At 41.4% G+C, this 17,530-nt stretch overlaps 1 protein-coding gene across 1 annotated transcript; it reads left to right on the top strand.

Annotated features, from left to right (window-relative positions):
• The first annotated feature begins 233 nt into the window (after positions 1-233).
• LOC120027023 (zinc transporter Slc39a7-like) lies at positions 234-11,930 on the top strand. Its single transcript, XM_038971865.1, has 8 exons — positions 234-338; positions 945-1,447; positions 2,233-2,401; positions 2,553-2,633; positions 5,638-5,760; positions 7,966-8,079; positions 9,550-9,746; positions 9,985-11,930. Exons 2-8 carry the CDS (start codon positions 950-952, stop codon positions 10,237-10,239), a joined length of 1,437 nt encoding a protein of 478 aa, XP_038827793.1. The 5' UTR covers positions 234-338; positions 945-949; the 3' UTR covers positions 10,240-11,930.
• The last annotated feature ends 5,600 nt before the right edge of the window (positions 11,931-17,530 follow it).

Genomic DNA, 17,530 nt, shown 5'->3' with positions numbered 1-17,530 from the left:
AGAGACTCTTCATCAAATAACAAAAGCATGGAGTACGTTAATTTATTTTCTCCGTCCAATATACGGGTCAGTCAATGTGCACCAATGGTAAACGGCCTGAGTTGGACGCCTTCATCTATCCACCATCTTTGAGTCCGGATGAGAGATGACAAAAACATAAATCTCGCGATATTATGACAGGTACTCTTTATTTACAACAGCGAATGAAATCACGCGAGGTTTCTAATGATTTGACTAAATGCCACGTCTGAGAATGAATAGACACCTTTGAGACACTTTGCTCTGTTTGGAAGAATTTGTTTGATTAACTATCATCGCTGCATAATTACAGCAGACACGTGAGTGTGTGGCAATTCGCTTATACTGCAACATTGTTGTCATCACCGCAAACGTTAGCCAACCGTTGTTTGCTATTGTACTTAACTTGGCTAATTATCCCGACAACACGTTGCATGCAAGATAAACTGCGACATCTGCATTCCTTTAATCGCATTCACATGCATCTTTGTCGATGTGGCTAGCTGCTAGCCAGACAGTTAGTGGCTAACGTTAGATAACTTGCTAGGTACAACAACAATCGCATCTCTTTCAATCCATCACTTTAAGGGCATCTAGCTACGTTAGCTACTCAGCAAGGCGACTTCCCCATTTCGGACCCTTTCCCTCTTCCTGAGTCAGTTTTATACGAGGAGTTAATGGAAAAGTGTAACGTTAGGCCTATTGCCTTAGCAGAAGGCCATCATGGGAATGCTGTTAGGTGTAACGTTAGCAGATGGGATGTCAATGGAATGTTTGATAATGTGTTATATGATAACTAACTAGCGTAACCCATCCACTAACTACCCACAATCATGATGAAATTAAGCTGTTGATATATGAAGTTAGTGTTGCTGTACTAAGGCAGGCAACTAACCATAGATGTTCCCTTTGTGTGTCTGTTCTAGGTGAGATGATGGCCCATGGACGTCTGCTAGCGTTAACACTGTTCTCAGGAGCAGTGCTGTTGCTAGCCGCCCAGCTAACTGTTGCTCATAGCCACTCTCATGACCATGGGCATGCACACGACGACCATGGGCATGCACACGACGACCATGGGCATGCACACGACCACCATGGGCATGCACACAACCACCATGGGCATGCACACGACCACCATGGGCATGCACACGACCACCATGGGCATGCACACGACCACCATGGGCATGCACACTTGCACGGGGGCGGCGGTTCCGATGGTCACTCCCATGGCAGTCAGAAACTGCACCAAGGGGCGAGTAAGTGGAGTGCTGAGGCCAACCTTCCCCCAGCTGAGGAGTCGCACCACGGTCACGCACATGACCATGGACATAAGCACGAGGAGAGTGGACACGGGCACACCCACGGAGGAGAGAGGGTGATAAGGGAGGCAGAGGGAAAGAAGAGGGACATAGTGGAGCTCTGGATGCAGGTATTGTCAGTGGAGACCTTGGAGCCATTCATGAAGGGACATGAATGTGTTATTGTGGATATTTGAAACATGATTTTTGTCCAGGTCCCGTGCTACATTTAGATGTCCATTAGTGGTGAAGGCATACCTTATATCAAATCATATGCAATATGTCACATCTTTGTCAGTCGGTATCCCTCCTGTTCATTCAAACAACCTCTTGACTTTCCTACTGAGTCCCAGTGCAAACGCAGGCTGCCTATTACTTTTCTACAAAAACATTTCCTTTTGCCAGTGAGTCTGTTGCTAAGTTTTGTCTAGAGTTCTATTGACTCATTTGGTTTTGACAACTGGACCAGACAACCTCACTGCAGTGTACTGTCAATAACTTTCTGTCGATTTTCCCTGCATTCGAAATGCGTCTGTTATAAAGTTAACATTTTTATTTGCGATGTTCAAAAGGATTAGGTTTGTTAGACACTATTTTACCATTATTTAAATGTCCTGGTCAGCACGACTCAACAGGTCAACTATTTAGGTACTGTCAATTGAATTGGACCTGAATTGGAATGTATTTATTTGGCATTCAATTATTGAATGGGTTGGAATGTAAGTACTTTTGTAGACAGGGAATAGCCTTTCCTTATTTGATGAAGTCGATTACATTGGTTTGATACCCTTGGAACTCAAAACAGCCATCCTTATCAAGTGTGAGATTATTTTACTACCCACAAGCACGCCTGCTCACACACTTTTAAAATGGCCTCTTATGACCTCTGTCTGTTCTCTCCTATTCTTACCATTAGGCCATCGGTGCCACCCTGCTGATCAGTGCTGCTCCCTTCTTCATCCTCTTCCTGATCCCAGTCCAGTCCAATACAGACCAGCACAAGAACCTCCTGAAGGTGCTGCTGAGCTTTGCCTCTGGTGGCCTGCTGGGAGATGCCTTCCTACATCTCATCCCTCACGCCCTGGGTTAGTGTCAGTATCACACAACTACTCGAAGTGAAGGGAGGACATTCCACACCTTTTCCATACATATTTATTGGTTTGTAGTTAAAAGGATGTTGTCATGCCAGTCTATCCATTGTATTTCTTTCTTATTATCTCTTGCTTGTTTACACAGTGCCTCACTCTCACCATGGAGACGAGGGACACGGCCAATCACATGACAGTGAAGAATCACAGGATCATGGCCACTCACATGGTATATCTACATTTACGAACACCATCATATTATCCAGCTGATCATTACATATATTTTTTAATTTAACCTTTTATTTAACCAGGAAAAGCCCAATTATTTTCAGTCTCTTTTTCACGGGGGACCTGGCCAAGAAGGCAGCAACAATCAATACATTACAGAATTACAACATACATGATCCAGCCTAAAAAAAGCATTTACAGTCCTCCGTAACAGTCTCCCATCAATATTTTAAATTCATTCAGTGGCGCTAACATATATCTAGATGAAGCATGGATTGTAGAATTTTCCATGCCTCTGGTGCACAAGAAGAGAAGGCAGTCTTGTCTAATACTGTGAATGTCCTGGGGACTTTAAGTAGCAACCACCTATCAGACCGGGTATGGTAACTGCTGGTGGTGAAGGAGACCAGACTACAGAGGTAAAGAGGGAGTTTACCCAAAAGGGCTTTGTAGATGAAAACATACAAATGTAGCTTTCTGCGCATATAAAGTGTGGTCCAACCTACCATTTGGTACAAGGTGCAATGGTGGGTGAGTGACTTGGCTTTGTAATAAAGCGTAAGGATGCATGATAAATGGAATCCAGTCTTTGTAAGACAAGTCACCATAATCAATTACAGAGAGAAGTGGCCTGAACAAGCTTCTTTCTAGGCATAAGCGGGAAGCAAGCCTTATTACGAAAATATAAACCAATTTTCAATTTAAGCTTCCTCACAAGATTATCCATATGAACTTTAAAGGACAACTTGTCATCCAACCATATACCTAGGTATTTGTAGGATGACACTTTTTCAATGGATAAGCCACCAGGTGTGACGATGCTAACCTTCTCTGGCAGAGTTCGAGCTCTGGTAAAGGTCATGAATTTAGTTTTTTTTGTACATTCAAGACCAGTTTGAAACCATAGCGGGAGGCCTGCAGTGACCGAAAAGCAGTCTAGAGCTCTTCAACAGCCTGAACCAGAGGAGCACATGAATATATGACTTTATCATCTGCATATAGATGTAACTGCTGGTTGCATCCCATTTCCCAAATCATTAATTAAAAGGGAGAACAACACAGGAGCTAAAATGGAACCCTGGAGCACACCTCTATTAATCGCAAGAAAGCCAGACTTGTGATTGTCAGTATATACACATTGTGTTCTGTCAAAGTTAGTTTCTAAACCAATTTACTGGTAGGGGTCCAGGTTGTCTGGACCTGAAGACTTTTTAGTGTCTATTGCCTTTAGTGCTTTGTAGACCTCAGCATAAGAAACAGGCTCAAAGTTAAAATGGTTGACATGAGGGCCTATATCATAGTTTACTGTAACAGTGCTTACGTTAGAGGCCTGGGCCCCACCATTATCAAACTGAAGCAGCAGATATGAAGTGCTTGTTAAATATCGGCTTTATCCTTCACTTCATTAGAATCCATCATTAAATGGTCAGAAAGGCCAGAGGATACATTAGAACCTGACACTGATTTGATTAGCTTCCAGAACTTGGTAGGGTTGTTTAGGTTGTCTGTGACTGCATTTAAATAGTCATCTGATTTGGACTTCCTGATCAATCCTGTGCATTTGTTTCTTAGCGCTCTGAAGGAGGCCCAGTCAACAGGAGCATGTGCATGTCTGGCTTGAGCCCAAGAGACATCGTTCTAATTAATTCTTAAGTTATCTGAAAACCAGGGATTGTCCCTTCCAGTGATTCTAAATGTCTTCACAGGAGCATGCTTATCACAAATGGACACAAATTTCATATAAAAATAGTCCCAGGCAGTGTCAACATCAGGAATCAGACTTACACTGTCAATATTTTGATACAGATAATGTAAGAACCCTTGCTCATCAAACTGTCTAAAATGTCTTAAATATAACGGGGTTTGGCTTGGGTCATTTTTGTATTTCTAACACGAGCAATAGCACAGTTTTCACTGACATCATTACAGAATATCCCAGTCCATGTGTCTTTGTGAGGGGTATACGTTAGAATAATGTCCATCAGCGTTGATTTGTTAGGTGCTCTGGGATTCGGTCTTGTAAGCGCATGAATTAATTGAGCGGGATTCAGCGACATTACCAGAGATCAACAATAAAAAGCATAACAATGTATCTGTTGCCCAATGCGCGAGGACTTGACGAAACCAGCACCATTGTCAATAGGCCGAGTCTTTCGATAGTTTTAGATGTTGGAAGTATGCCATCAAGTGTAGGTCCAGTTGTGTTTGAGAGTGGTAGAAATGCAATTGCAGAGAGAGACCAAGTGCCTGGTGGTATTGACATGATGGTCTCGTCGGAGTGTTTGCAAGTTGTAGGGCATAAGGTGAAGATGATTCACTCACCCATTGATCATTCAGCCTATTTAATCCAGGATGGCATTGAGTAACGAGCAGGCACAGTAACAGATAATGCCAGTTTTTAGAGGTATTTCAGGACGGGTGTGCAACGACCAGTAGACGTTGTGTAAAACAACGTAGATTTTTTTCCACCCACAGTGCATTAGGTTTTCCAATCCAGTAACCGCTTCTCCGCTCCAAGCCTTCAGTGTGCGCCTGCGCTCGTGTAGCAGGCCTTGCGCGCAGACAGACTCCTTACTTGGTGAGCTCCAACTCCAGAAAGGTGTAGGCTATAGTTTACGAGCGGCCCGAGGCAGGAAAAAAAGGCCTTCTCAATCCGAAATCTTTGTACAATTACATTTTGTGAAATAGAGAGTGAGATCTAAAAAAAATGAGTTATATACAGTATCCACCTTCACATCAAAAGTGTTTGCTTCTCTAAACAGGTTCAGGCTAATTAAAACAACTTATGATCTCTGATCTCAAGGACCACACATACAAACGGACAGACTGACTTGCTACCATCTTGGATTGTGCAGTATGTCAATCACCAATGGTCACATACTAGTATTTTCCATGCTTTAAGAAATATCTAATACTCTTTATTTTTTTGGGGGGGGGGGGGGGGGGGTCTGCCCCTATTTTGGCAAACAGCATGTACCTGACGGTGCTCCTTGTCATACCTGTAGGTGCCGCCCATGGTCACATGATGTCAGTAGGGCTGTGGGTCCTCGGAGGAATTGTAGCCTTCCTGGTGGTGGAAAAATTTGTTCGCCTCCTGAAGGAAGGACATGGACATGCACACTCTCACGGTATGTAATCAATTTTAATTGGAGTTTGTAGCACGGGGGAAAACAAAAGGACAATTTGAATTGATGCGTGTGCTCCTGCTATATCAATTCAACATGAGCTTTTTTTACTATAACTCGCATGCCTTGATATGATCCCTCAGTGTTCAATGCATTTTTTTCTTCCTGTTAGTGCATTCGGAAGTATTCAGACCCCTTGACTTTTTCTACATTTTGTTACGTTACAGCCTTATTCTAAAATGGATTCAATTGTTTTTTACACAATCAAATTAGACACAATACCCCATAATGACGAATCAATACCCCATAATGATATAAAAAAAAACGGAAATATTACATTTACATAAATATTCAGACCATTTACTTAGTACTTTGTTGAAGCAACTTTGGAAGTGATTACAGCATCAAGTCTTCTTGGGTATGACGCTACAAGCTTGGCACACGTGTATTTGTGGAGTTTCCCGTAGGGATGGTGCCAGGTTTTCTCCAGATGTGACTCTTGGCATTCAGGCCAAAAAGTTCGATCTTGATTTCATCAGACCAGAGTGTTTCTTATGGTCAGAGTCCTTTAGGTGCCTTTTGGTATACTCCAAGCGGGCTGTCATGTGCCTTTTACTGAGTAGTGGCTTCCGTCTGGCTACTATACAATTAAAGGCCTGATTGGTGGAGTGCTGCAGAGATGGTTGTCCTTCTGGAAGGTTCTCCCACCTCCAGAGGAACTCTGGAGCTCTGTCATTGACCATCGGGTTCTTGGTCACCTCCCTGACCTAGGCCCTTCTCCCCCGATTGCTCAGTTTGGCCGGGCGGCCAGCTCTAGGAAGAGTCTTGGTGGTTCTAGACTTCTTCCAACGATGGAGGCCACAGTGTTCTTGGGGACCTTCGATGCTGCACATATATTTTTTTTGGTACCCTTCCCCAGATCTTTGCCTCGACGCAATACTGTCTCGGAGCTCTACGGACAATTCCTTCAACCTCAAGGCTTGGTTTTTGCTCTGACATGCACTGTCAACTGTGGGATCTTACATAGACAGGCGTGTGCCTTTCCAAATCATGTCCAATCAATAGAGTTTACCACAGGTGGACTCCAATCAAGTTGTAGAAACATGTCAAGGATGATCAATGGAAACAGGATGCACCTGAGCTCAATTTAGTCTCATATTAAAGGGTCTGAATACTTATGTAAATAAGGTATTTAAAATTAAAATAAATACATTTGCGAAAATGTCTAAACCTGTGTTCACTTTGTCATTATGGTGTATTGTGTGTAGATTGATGAGGAAGAAATGTTATCCATTTTAGTATAAGGCTGTAATGTAACAAAATGTGGGAATATTTTCCAAATGAACTGGATGCATTGCATGTCTGTTATGGAATAGGTTAGGTAGTTAAATTAACATTTCAGTCATTTAACAGATGCTCTTATCCAGATTGACTTACAGAACCAATTAGGTTTAAGTGCCTTGCTCAAGGGCATGTTGACAGATTTTTCATCTTGTCTGCTCAAGGATTAGAACCAGCGACCTTTTGGTTACTGACCCAACGCTCTTAGTTTAGGGCTTAGGAGCATAGTTGCACTACACTACCACTTCCCACACTCCATCCCCAGAGGTCAGCAGCTCTGCCGTGAAGCCTTGATAAGCACGCAGGTGTGAGTAATTAGGAAGGATCTGTAATCAGTGTGAGATGTTATCTTTAGTTTTGGTGTAGGCCTTTTTGTACTTTTGTTTTTCTAAATATTTATTTTGTCACCATGAACAAATTATAATCTGCTTGGGCTAGCCGACTCGTGTCAGGATTGAGCAGGCCCTGGAACCTGGTAAAGTGGCTCTCTTGGGCACATGCATACCACACGGTCCACATACTCTGTCCTGTTAGATAAATTTACAGGTTAAATCAGGTTACAGACCATTTAGCTAGACCTAGGACCCCTAGACCTAGGACCCCTAGACCTAGCTAATGTAGCCACATCTTTAGGCTAGCAGCTAGTTGGTTTTGTAACATGACCTCTGGGTCCATTTTGAAATCTGAACATTGATTCATTGAGATTTCTCTTGCCGAGAGCTACCGTATGGTTAGGGGATTTGATGCTGCTCTTCTAAGCCGTCTTGGTAAATAAGAATTTGTTCGTAACTGACTTGCCTAGTTAAATAAAGGGGGATGGTCAGTACACAAGAGTTATGCACATGTCTTTTTTTCTTCTATTTTCAGCTGCTCCTAAGGCAAAGGAGAGTGACGGGGAGGGAAAAAATAAGGAGGGTGAGAAAGATGGAAAAGAAAGCAAAGATGAGAAGACTCCAAAAGGAGTGGAGGAGAAAACTACAGGTAAGAAGAGTTGACTAATTGCCACTTAATTTCTTAGTGAAATTGCTTTTTGTTTTTAAATCTCAAAACCAATTTTGCTCAAAGAGAATATTCACTTTGACAGCATTTCATTTACCAGCCTCCAATCAATCCTGTTTCTCTGTTATTGCGTGTAACTGTTGCGATTATTGTCCATTCTCCCTTCTCAATATTAAGCAGGGCAAACACATTTTGGTGATTTCTGGTACATCGAAATAAATCAAACACAGCATGTTTTTGGACTCATTCAGCAGTTTTTACCAGATTAAGTACAATACCATTTGAAATGAGTATTGAAAGTTACATTTACATTCCTGAAACGTACGTTTCCGGTGGCAAATCATGAGAATGATAGCCCAATGACAACAGTTTTAATGTGTCCCAATCAATAACCAATATGTAGAAACAGTTCCTGATGTATTGTAAACATAAAATGTACTATCTACACACACGTGCAAGAATAGTAATCAGATTACTTGTATTGTTTTTTAAAAGGACACCTTATAAACTGCACACACACCAAATTGATAGATCACTCATAATGATTAGGGGGGAAAGTGAGTTGTATGTGCTGTTGAAACTACCACAACTGGGAGCCCCTGGGTCAGAGGACAACTTGTAGAAGACGCTTAGCTACATTTAGAAGTGTTGCATTTTGATTCAAGTCGGTTGCCAACGTGGTAAGTGTAACGCCAATTTGTTTTGCTAATCACCTCCATCGATATCAAGTTGGAATCAATACAATCGGGGTGTATGCGCTGTTTAAACTAACACGGTTCAAAATCATCTAAATTCTAGAATATCGGATGGAGATTCTGGGAGGCTGCCGAAACGGGGCAGAAACAAATTAGTTGCTTTGTTATTTAACTTCAACGAATTGCGACCCCCGGCGTAGGATATCAACACTGACAAGGGTTGGTTGTTATTTAGATGATAGTTTGGGTCTCAAATCAGTGTGTTGGTGTGCGGCCATCAACTTTTCTATAGAGCCAAAAAATGTTCTGGGCCATTAGAACGCTGTTCTAAATCCTGCGACTGACAGGCGCGTATCACAAAATCAATGGTACCAAATCCGTTTAAAGCAATCCATTTAATACATTCGTGATGACTGTAAACATGGATACTGACATGACCAATCTGAAGAAAAAAGGATGCATATAATTCCACTATATTGTATTTCGTGAAAATGCAAGCTTGTTTAATAAGGTAGTAACATGTTTTGTCCACCATAGGGAAATTAGCGTAATATAACAATTAAATATGTCAAAGTAATTCAATATTTTAATATGATAGTAAATGTAGTACACTCTCACATTTTTACAACAATTGACATCTATTTATTTGTACTTTAACCATGGAGGGAGTAAACAAATGCTCCTAAGCACAATTTAACCATGTGCTCTAGTTTCACAAAGGTTCTGTGCTGAATGTTTGACGTCCCTCTCAATATAGATATCAAGGTATCGGGCTACCTCAACCTGGCTGCTGACTTCACACACAACTTCACTGACGGGCTGGCCATCGGGGCATCGTTCCTGGTGGGCCCAGCAGTAGGCACAGTCACCACTCTCACCATCCTGCTGCACGAGGTGCCCCACGAGATTGGCGACTTTGCCATCCTGGTCCAGTCTGGCTGCACCAAGAAGAAGGTAATGCACAAGCTTCAGCTTTTCATAACAATTGATGTTACACATACTGATGTCACACAGGAAACGGAAATGTGCTTGACTATGTACTGAAACATGCTCAGTTGTCTGACTACAAACCAAAGCCTATTCACACATGGTGGCAGCTGTAAGATTTGTGTGTCTTTTCTGTTTGAACCAACTGCATCAGAAAGTCTCTGTAGGTAGAGATGTCCATTGACAACTTCCTCTTTCCCATCAGGCCATGTGTCTACAGCTGCTGACAGCCTTGGGGGCTCTTGCCGGCACAGCCTGCTCCCTATTGGCTGAGGGGGTGGGCGCGGCCGCCACAGCCTGGATCTTGCCATTCACCGCAGGTGGCTTTGTGTACATCGCCACGGTGACGGTCCTGCCCGAGCTGCTGGTTGGTCGCTCTAGTCTGGGCCAATCGGTGATGGAGATCCTGGCGATGCTGGTTGGAATTTACATGATGGTGCTAATCGCAGAGTACGAGTGAGAGATTGAGTCATCAATAAGAGAGGGTGGTAGCGCTTAAGGAGATGGAGGTATTTGGAGAGGGGAGGAGGAGAGACTGAACCAGAGAGATGGATTTATATCATTGTTGTGATTGGAAGGAAAGACTGATGAAGTTTAAAGGAGAGCGAGAGAGAGGTGAGAAGAGACCGACAAAGAGCTTTCACAGGATTGGACTATTTGTTCCAAAGAGGACCTGAATAGGGAGTTGCATTTCAACACCAACCAGCTGGAGAATTATGACTAAAGAAGTTCTGAACTGTACAAAGTCCTCATCAGCAGGACTGTCACCATGTCGAAGTCCGATAGGTCATCAAACCGAGACTTAGAAAGCAAGGCAGATGACTTGGGAGTTGTAGTCCATTATAATTGCACAGTTCATTCCCTTTTTGGTCACAAAATGGCAACCCAAAACAATGTACTTTTAAGTTGCCGTTTAACTATTGAATCTGTCCATTTAGTTAACTAAAATCAAGAATGGCCTCCACACACAAATATTTGTAATGTTTATTTTACCTTTATTTGTACTGGCAGAGATCACAGATTGAACACAATAGAACTAGGCAGTTAAGTGGTTAGGGCATTTTCCAAGATTTTTTAGGATCAGAGTATATTAGTATATAACTGGAACATTCCAATTAAATTAAGAGCACTACATTGTAACGTATAGTCCATTAACCAGGTCCCCAAATAGCAGCCATCTTGGATATTTGACATCGATGAGGACAAGTGTCCTGAAATGTCATCAGTTTCCTGAATGGGACTTATTGGGAATGATTAAGCTGTTTTAGATGTCTACATTTACATAGCAGTTACTGAGCAATTTAGCTAGGGAGATATACTTGTTTAAAGGTTTTCATACCTGCATAATGTGGAAGTACAGTAATATGTATTTAGGGTGGGCTATCCATGTGGAAATTTAACCCGATTATCCAGTGACAGGATTCGGGGGAAGTAGACGCAGTCCTTCAAAACCTAATTTCTTCAACCCTACTTCATTGTAATGTCTTGACCAAGTGATGTTTGCCCTTCTTTTGAACAACTGAATAATGAATGCTCTTCCACTTTTGTTTAGTGTTTATAAGCCACTGCTGCAGCAAGTTTTTTGTTGAATTGTAACATTTATTATTTTTGGGGATTCACACACATTCTCTTGCGTACTGTACTCAAACCTGCACTGAGTGCGTCTGCTCTCCCTCCGCTCTTGACGAATGCAGAAGGCCTTGTGTCATTATGGCAATCAATGCTGTAGCTGTTATGTGTTTAGCAATAACTCCCTCACCCTGGACCCTTCTGTATGTACAAGACTGCATCTCTGGCCTGATTCCATGTCCCTATCCACAGGACCTTGACTTCTTTCTTGTGGATCTGAAACTGTATTGCCAATATTGTATAGTAAGCTGCTTTACCTAGGTATTTGTGATAAGTATGTTTCCATCGATTGTATTCCTTACATCAAAAGTCTTATCAGATGCTTCAGGTAGTCAACATTGGCCTATATATGGGTGCAATGGCTTGATTTGGAGTCATACTTTTTAATCAGAGGGACCAAGTAAAGGACTAATGTTAAAGTGGTGGATGGGATATTTGTTAAGCGTGGGGGTGAAGACCGGTGGAATTTTTGTTACTTTGTTATCTTGAGTTTTCATTAAACAATTTAAGTTTCTCTCACAATGTTTCACACGATCTTTACTGGGATACCTGTTTCTAATTATATAATTGATGCAAGAGAATATGAAAAATACAAGCAATCCAATTCTTGATTAGCCTGTAATCCAACCTAGGTTAAATATTGGGGGGGAAAGTAACAATTGATCACAAACCATAGACACAGGCTAAATATGGCCATATTCTTATATATATTCAAAACTATGTGGAGTTCCCTTCAAATTAGTGAATTTGGCTATTTCAGCCACACCCGTCAGCGGGGTGTATAAAATCGAGCACACCGCCATGCAATCTCCATAGACAAACATTGGCAGTAGAATGGCCTTACTGACGAGCTCAGTGACTTTCAACATTGCACCGTCATAGGGTGCCACCTTTCCAACAAGTCAGTTCATCAAATTCCTGCCCCGATCAACTGTAAGTGCTGTTATTGTGAAGTGGAAACATCTAGGAGCAACAACGGGTTCAACCACGAAGTGTTAGGCCACAAGCTCACAGAACGGGATCCAAAGTGCTGAAGCGCGTAAAAATCATTGTCTCGGTTGCAACACTCACCGAGTTACAAGCTGCCTCTGGAAGCAACATCAGCACAATAACTTTCAAAGGCTGTTTGAAAGTTTCAAAGGCTAAGTTTCAAAGGCTGAGCAGCCGCACACAAGCCTAATTGGACTCTGGAGCAGTGGAAACGTGTTCTCTGGAGTGATGAATCACGCTTCACAATCTCGCAGTCCGACGGGTAGTCCTGGAGGTTTTTTGTTAGGCCTGAAGATATTTCAAGTCAAGCCGATATCAGGCTACACTGATAAGTTTCTAAACCATACCAAAACATCTTTGGTACAGTGTTACTATAATATTTTAATTGAGGAAGTGTGATCATAATCATTAGGATGTTTTAGCGATCCGCAGTAGACGGCCTAAATGGCCCCAGCCTTCAGATGTGCGCCAAACAGCGCTCTTGCACTTGATATGAGTTTTTAGGCTATTGATGAGGAAGTGAACTTGTCCTTTCCAAACGTTTAGCTCAGTTGTATGCTGGCTTGCGATCTATTAACAGCAAGGGTAGCATTAAATAGGCGCAATATTTTTTACTGATGCATTTGCCAATATTCAATTCATATGCACAAAACATATAATGGTAATTTTGCAAAAACAGACCTGTTTGTGCCCCAGGGTTAGATTTTTAAGATGCAATTTTAATGTATTTAAAAAAAAAAAATCACGTCCATTAAGTAGAGACTAAAATAACTTTTTTTTTTTTCAGCTTTCAATGTTTTATTTATTTTTATTTTCTAAAGCATTTAATGTCAGGATTTCACTGTTTTTGTCCTGTATCACACCCAGACGTTTGACATTTTGCAATGTATTACACTTACAAAAGTCTTGATAATTAGAAAATATTTAATGTCCCTGTTTTAAAAAAAGAGTCATAAATGGCAACTATAAACATATGAGATGTGCATAAGCCATTTGTTACTTTTTTTACACAAAATACAGTAATCTCTAAGTATTGTGTCATTACCACCACAACAAGCAAATTACATAAGGTTTTGTCAAAAGTTTGTACTTGGTTACCATGGATATGAATTGTGACAGTTGAACACATGGATGTCATGGAAGGAGATTCATATTTTGATGCCGTGCAATTATAGAAAAATAAAGGTAAATATGGCTTGAGAAGATCATATTTTTATTGTACGTCATTACCAAATAGGCTATAATTTCATCAAATTATGTTAGGTTTGTTATATTGTTTTAACTATGTGCATTTAGGATACATTGTATGCTAGCTGTTCAACTGGAGTTCGCATGCTAGAATCCCTGCTATTTATGACCAAATACTGTAAAAATGTAATTTCCACCACACGTCATTACCACCACATAATGAACTATGATGGTAAGGACAGCATGTGGTGGTAATGACAAAATGTATTAGTTTATCAATTTTTTACTTACCTTAATACCTGAAAAGGACACAAATTACATACAGTGGGGAGAACAAGTATTTGATACACTGACGATTTTGCAGGTTTTCCTACTTACAAAGAATGTAGAGGTCTGTAATTTTTATCATAGGTACACTTAAACTGTGAGAGACGGAATCTAAAACAAAAATCCAGAAAATCACATTGTATGATTTTTAAGTAATTAATTTGCATTTTATTGCATGACATAAGTATTTGATCACCTACCAACCAGTAAGAATTCCGGCTCTCACAGACCTGTTAGTTTATCTTTAAGAAGCTCTCCTGTTCTCCACTCATTACCTGTATTAACTGCGCCTGTTTGAACTCGTTACCTGTATAAAAGACACCTGTCCACACACTCAATCAAACAGACTCCAACCTCTTCACAATGGCCAAGACCAGAGAGCTGTGTAAGGACATCAGGGTTAAATTGTAGACCTGCACAAAGCTGGGATGGGCTACAGGACAATAGGCAAGCAGCTTGGTGAGAAGGCAACAACTGTTGGCGCAATTATTAGAAAATGGAAGAAGTTCAAGATGACGGTCAAGCACCCTCGGTCTGGGGCTCCATGCAAGATCTCACCTCGTGGGGCATCAATGATCATGAGGAAGGTGAGGGATCAGCCCAGAACTACACGGCAGGACCTGGTCAATGACCTGAAGAGAGCTGGGACCACAGTCTCAAAGAAAACCATTAATAACACACTACGCCTTCATGCATTAAAATCCTGCAGCGCACGCAAGGTCCCCCTGCTCAAGCCAGCGCATGTCCAGGCCCGTCTGAGGTTTGCCAATGACCATCTGGATGATCCAGAGGAGGAATGGGAGAAGATCATGTGGTCTGATGAGACAAAAATAGAGCTTTTTGGTCTAAACTCCACTCGCCGTGTTTGGAGGAAGAAGAAGGATGAGTACAACCCCAAGAACACCATCCCAACCGTGAAGCATGGAGGTGGAAACATCATTCTTTGGGGATGCTTTTCTGCAAAGGGGACAGGACGACTGCACCGTATTGAGGGGAGGATGGCGAGATCTTGGCCAACAACCTCCTTCCCTCAGTAAGAGCATTGAAGATGGGTCGTGGCTGGGTCTTCCAGCATGACAACGACCCGAAACACACAGCCAGGGCAACTAAGGAGTGGCTCCGTAAGAAGCATCTCAAGGTCCTGGAGTGGCCTAGCCAGTCTCCAGACCTGAACCCAATAGAAAGTCTTTGGAGGGAGCTGAAAGTCCGTATTGCCCAGCGACAGCCCCGAAACCTGAAGGTCTGTATGGAGGAGTGGGCCAAAATCCCTGCTGCAGTGTGTGCAAACCTGGTCAAGAACTACAGGAAACGTATGATCTCTGTAATTGCAAACAAAGGTTTCTGTACCAAATATTAAGTTCTGCTTTTCTGATGTATCAAATACTTATGTCATGCAATAAAATGCAAATGAATTACTTAAAAATCGTACAATGTGATTTTCTGGATTTTTGTTTTAGATTCCGTCTCTCACAGTTGAAGTGTACCTATGATAAAAACTACAGACCTCTACATGCTTTGTAAGTAGGAAAACCTGCAAAATCGGCAGTGTATCAAATACTTCTCCCCACTGTATATGATCATGGTCATGTTGAAATTGAACACTTATTTGTTAAATAAGACCATTACATTTTGTATTATGTTAGGATGATTGAGTGATTGATGTCTATTTATGTGACTTACTATGGTTATTACTGACTTTAATTATATATTTTTCTATTAGATGCCCTCTAAATCAACCAAGGAAAGGTCAAGGACATATATAAACAAAATCAGACAAGATCCTATAAGATACCAGGAGTATCTTAAGAAACAAAAAGATACCTCAAAACAAAAGAAAGTGGTGAACTGAAACCCATCTCACAACTTTCCCAGTGAGGAAAAAAAGGGGGGAAAAGGAGGCAACGGAAAATAAACCAACGTAACAGAAGATCAACTATCCAGAAAAGAGTGGTTGTGGAGTCATACCTGTCAAGGAACACACCACCAAAATCACCTGAAGTCTTACAGCTACACAATGATGACCTATCGGCCCCTCAAATAACTCCAAATATATGTGATTGTTTTGGCCCACAGACCGTGATAATTCAACAAACAGAGGCAGACAAAGCACAGCCTTCCACTTCCACCTGCACAGCACCACAGCAATCTCCTAAAGCACGTATTCCCAAACTGGGCTACGTGCATTTTTTTCCTTCACATTTTCAAATAGTCCATTTATATGTTCTAACGGGGCTATACATTTTGGTTAGGTTGAACTGTGAGCTGGCTGGGTGTAAGCACCTTTTCACTAAAAAACGTTATTGTGTTAAAATTACCGTCAGTGCGAAATAGCTAGAAAGCTTTCGTATTTCCACTTGGCTGCACCTACGGTTACGAGAACGATAAATCAAGTGCAATACCTGCGTCGACCTGTGGCGAGCAGCAAAACACCGGAAAGATTCTAGCCTACCGGAAAGTTACAAGAATCAAGTTTATTTTATTTTAATTTTATATAGCCCTTCGTACATCAGCTAATATCTCGAGGTGCTGTACAGAAACCCAGCCTAAAACCCCAAACAGCAAGCAATGCAGGGCGGCTAGGAAAAACTCCCTAGAAAGGCCAAAACCTAGGAGAAACCTAGAGAGGAACCAGGCTATGAGGGGTGGCCAGTCCTCTTCTGGCTGTGCCGGGTGGAGATTATAACAGAACATGGCCAAGATGTTCAAATGTTCATAAATGACCAGCATGGTCAAATAATAATCAGGAGTAAATGTCAGTTGGCTTTTCATAGCCGATCATTGAGAGTATCTCTACCGCTCCTGCGGTCTCTAGAGAGTTGAAAACAGCAGGTCTGGGACAGGTAGCACGTCCGGTGGACAGGTCAGGGTTCCATAGCTGCAGGCTATGGAAGAATGGAAGCCGCAAGAATAACAAGAATGGTTATGTCTCTTTATGTTTCTTTTGAGATGGTATGGCCTCTGATATTCAGTGGCCTTGTAATTAATTTATTGTATTTTTATTAAAGCTGTAATCGGTAGTTGAAACATTAACAAAGCACACTTCCCTCCCCTGTTTTGGTTAAAAGCTGAGTGATGGGGTTGGCGAAATGTAACCACTTTCAATTTATAGACAGAGCTATGGATGCAATAACTTACCATCAATGTTATTAAAATAATAGTTTTAACCATGTTTTAAGGCTATACAGTGTTTTTTTTACATTTACTTTATTTGCAAACATTGACTAAAACAAGCTTATAGTTTGGGTTCTGATGGGGTACGACAGTTGAATTAAACTCATGAGGCATTAATAAGTTATAATCTTCTAGAATCAATGGGTATATATCATTAATATAAATCCAAAAATGGCTTTATCAACTTCTGAATGCCCCTTTAAGTCTAATCCTTTTTTGCATATCTTATTTTAGAGACAAGGACCAGTGGATTGGAATCCACTCCAGTTTAAACATTGATGAAGAAATGGGTATGTTTAAATTGTTTTACTTTCAAAATTGGGGTAATCTTGGTGTTACTGAATTATACTGCACTACATCTTTATTTTGACAGTGATGCAACAAACATTTTTAAATGTGGCTCTAGGCTCCAGAATTTCGAATTTGAGATCAAATGTTTGATATGA

This window comes from Salvelinus namaycush, chromosome 32 (genome assembly GCF_016432855.1).
Source record: "Salvelinus namaycush isolate Seneca chromosome 32, SaNama_1.0, whole genome shotgun sequence".
Lineage (NCBI taxonomy): Eukaryota > Metazoa > Chordata > Actinopteri > Salmoniformes > Salmonidae > Salvelinus > Salvelinus namaycush.
The sequence above is the reverse complement of the archived record's forward strand: the minus strand, read 5'-3'. Positions and strand labels throughout refer to the sequence as shown.

What these genes read in the sequence shown, in the direction of transcription:
- LOC120027023 (XM_038971865.1), top strand. Translation starts at nt 950, where the DNA reads ATGATGGCCCATGGACGTCTGCTAGCGTTAACACTGTTCTCAGGAGCA. An exon ending in TAGTGGAGCTCTGGATGCAG is followed by an intron (nt 1,448 to 2,232) that starts GTATTGTCAGTG and finishes TCTTACCATTAG; the next exon opens with GCCATCGGTGCCACCCTGCT. An exon ending in GGATCATGGCCACTCACATG is followed by an intron (nt 2,634 to 5,637) that starts GTATATCTACAT and finishes TCATACCTGTAG; the next exon opens with GTGCCGCCCATGGTCACATG.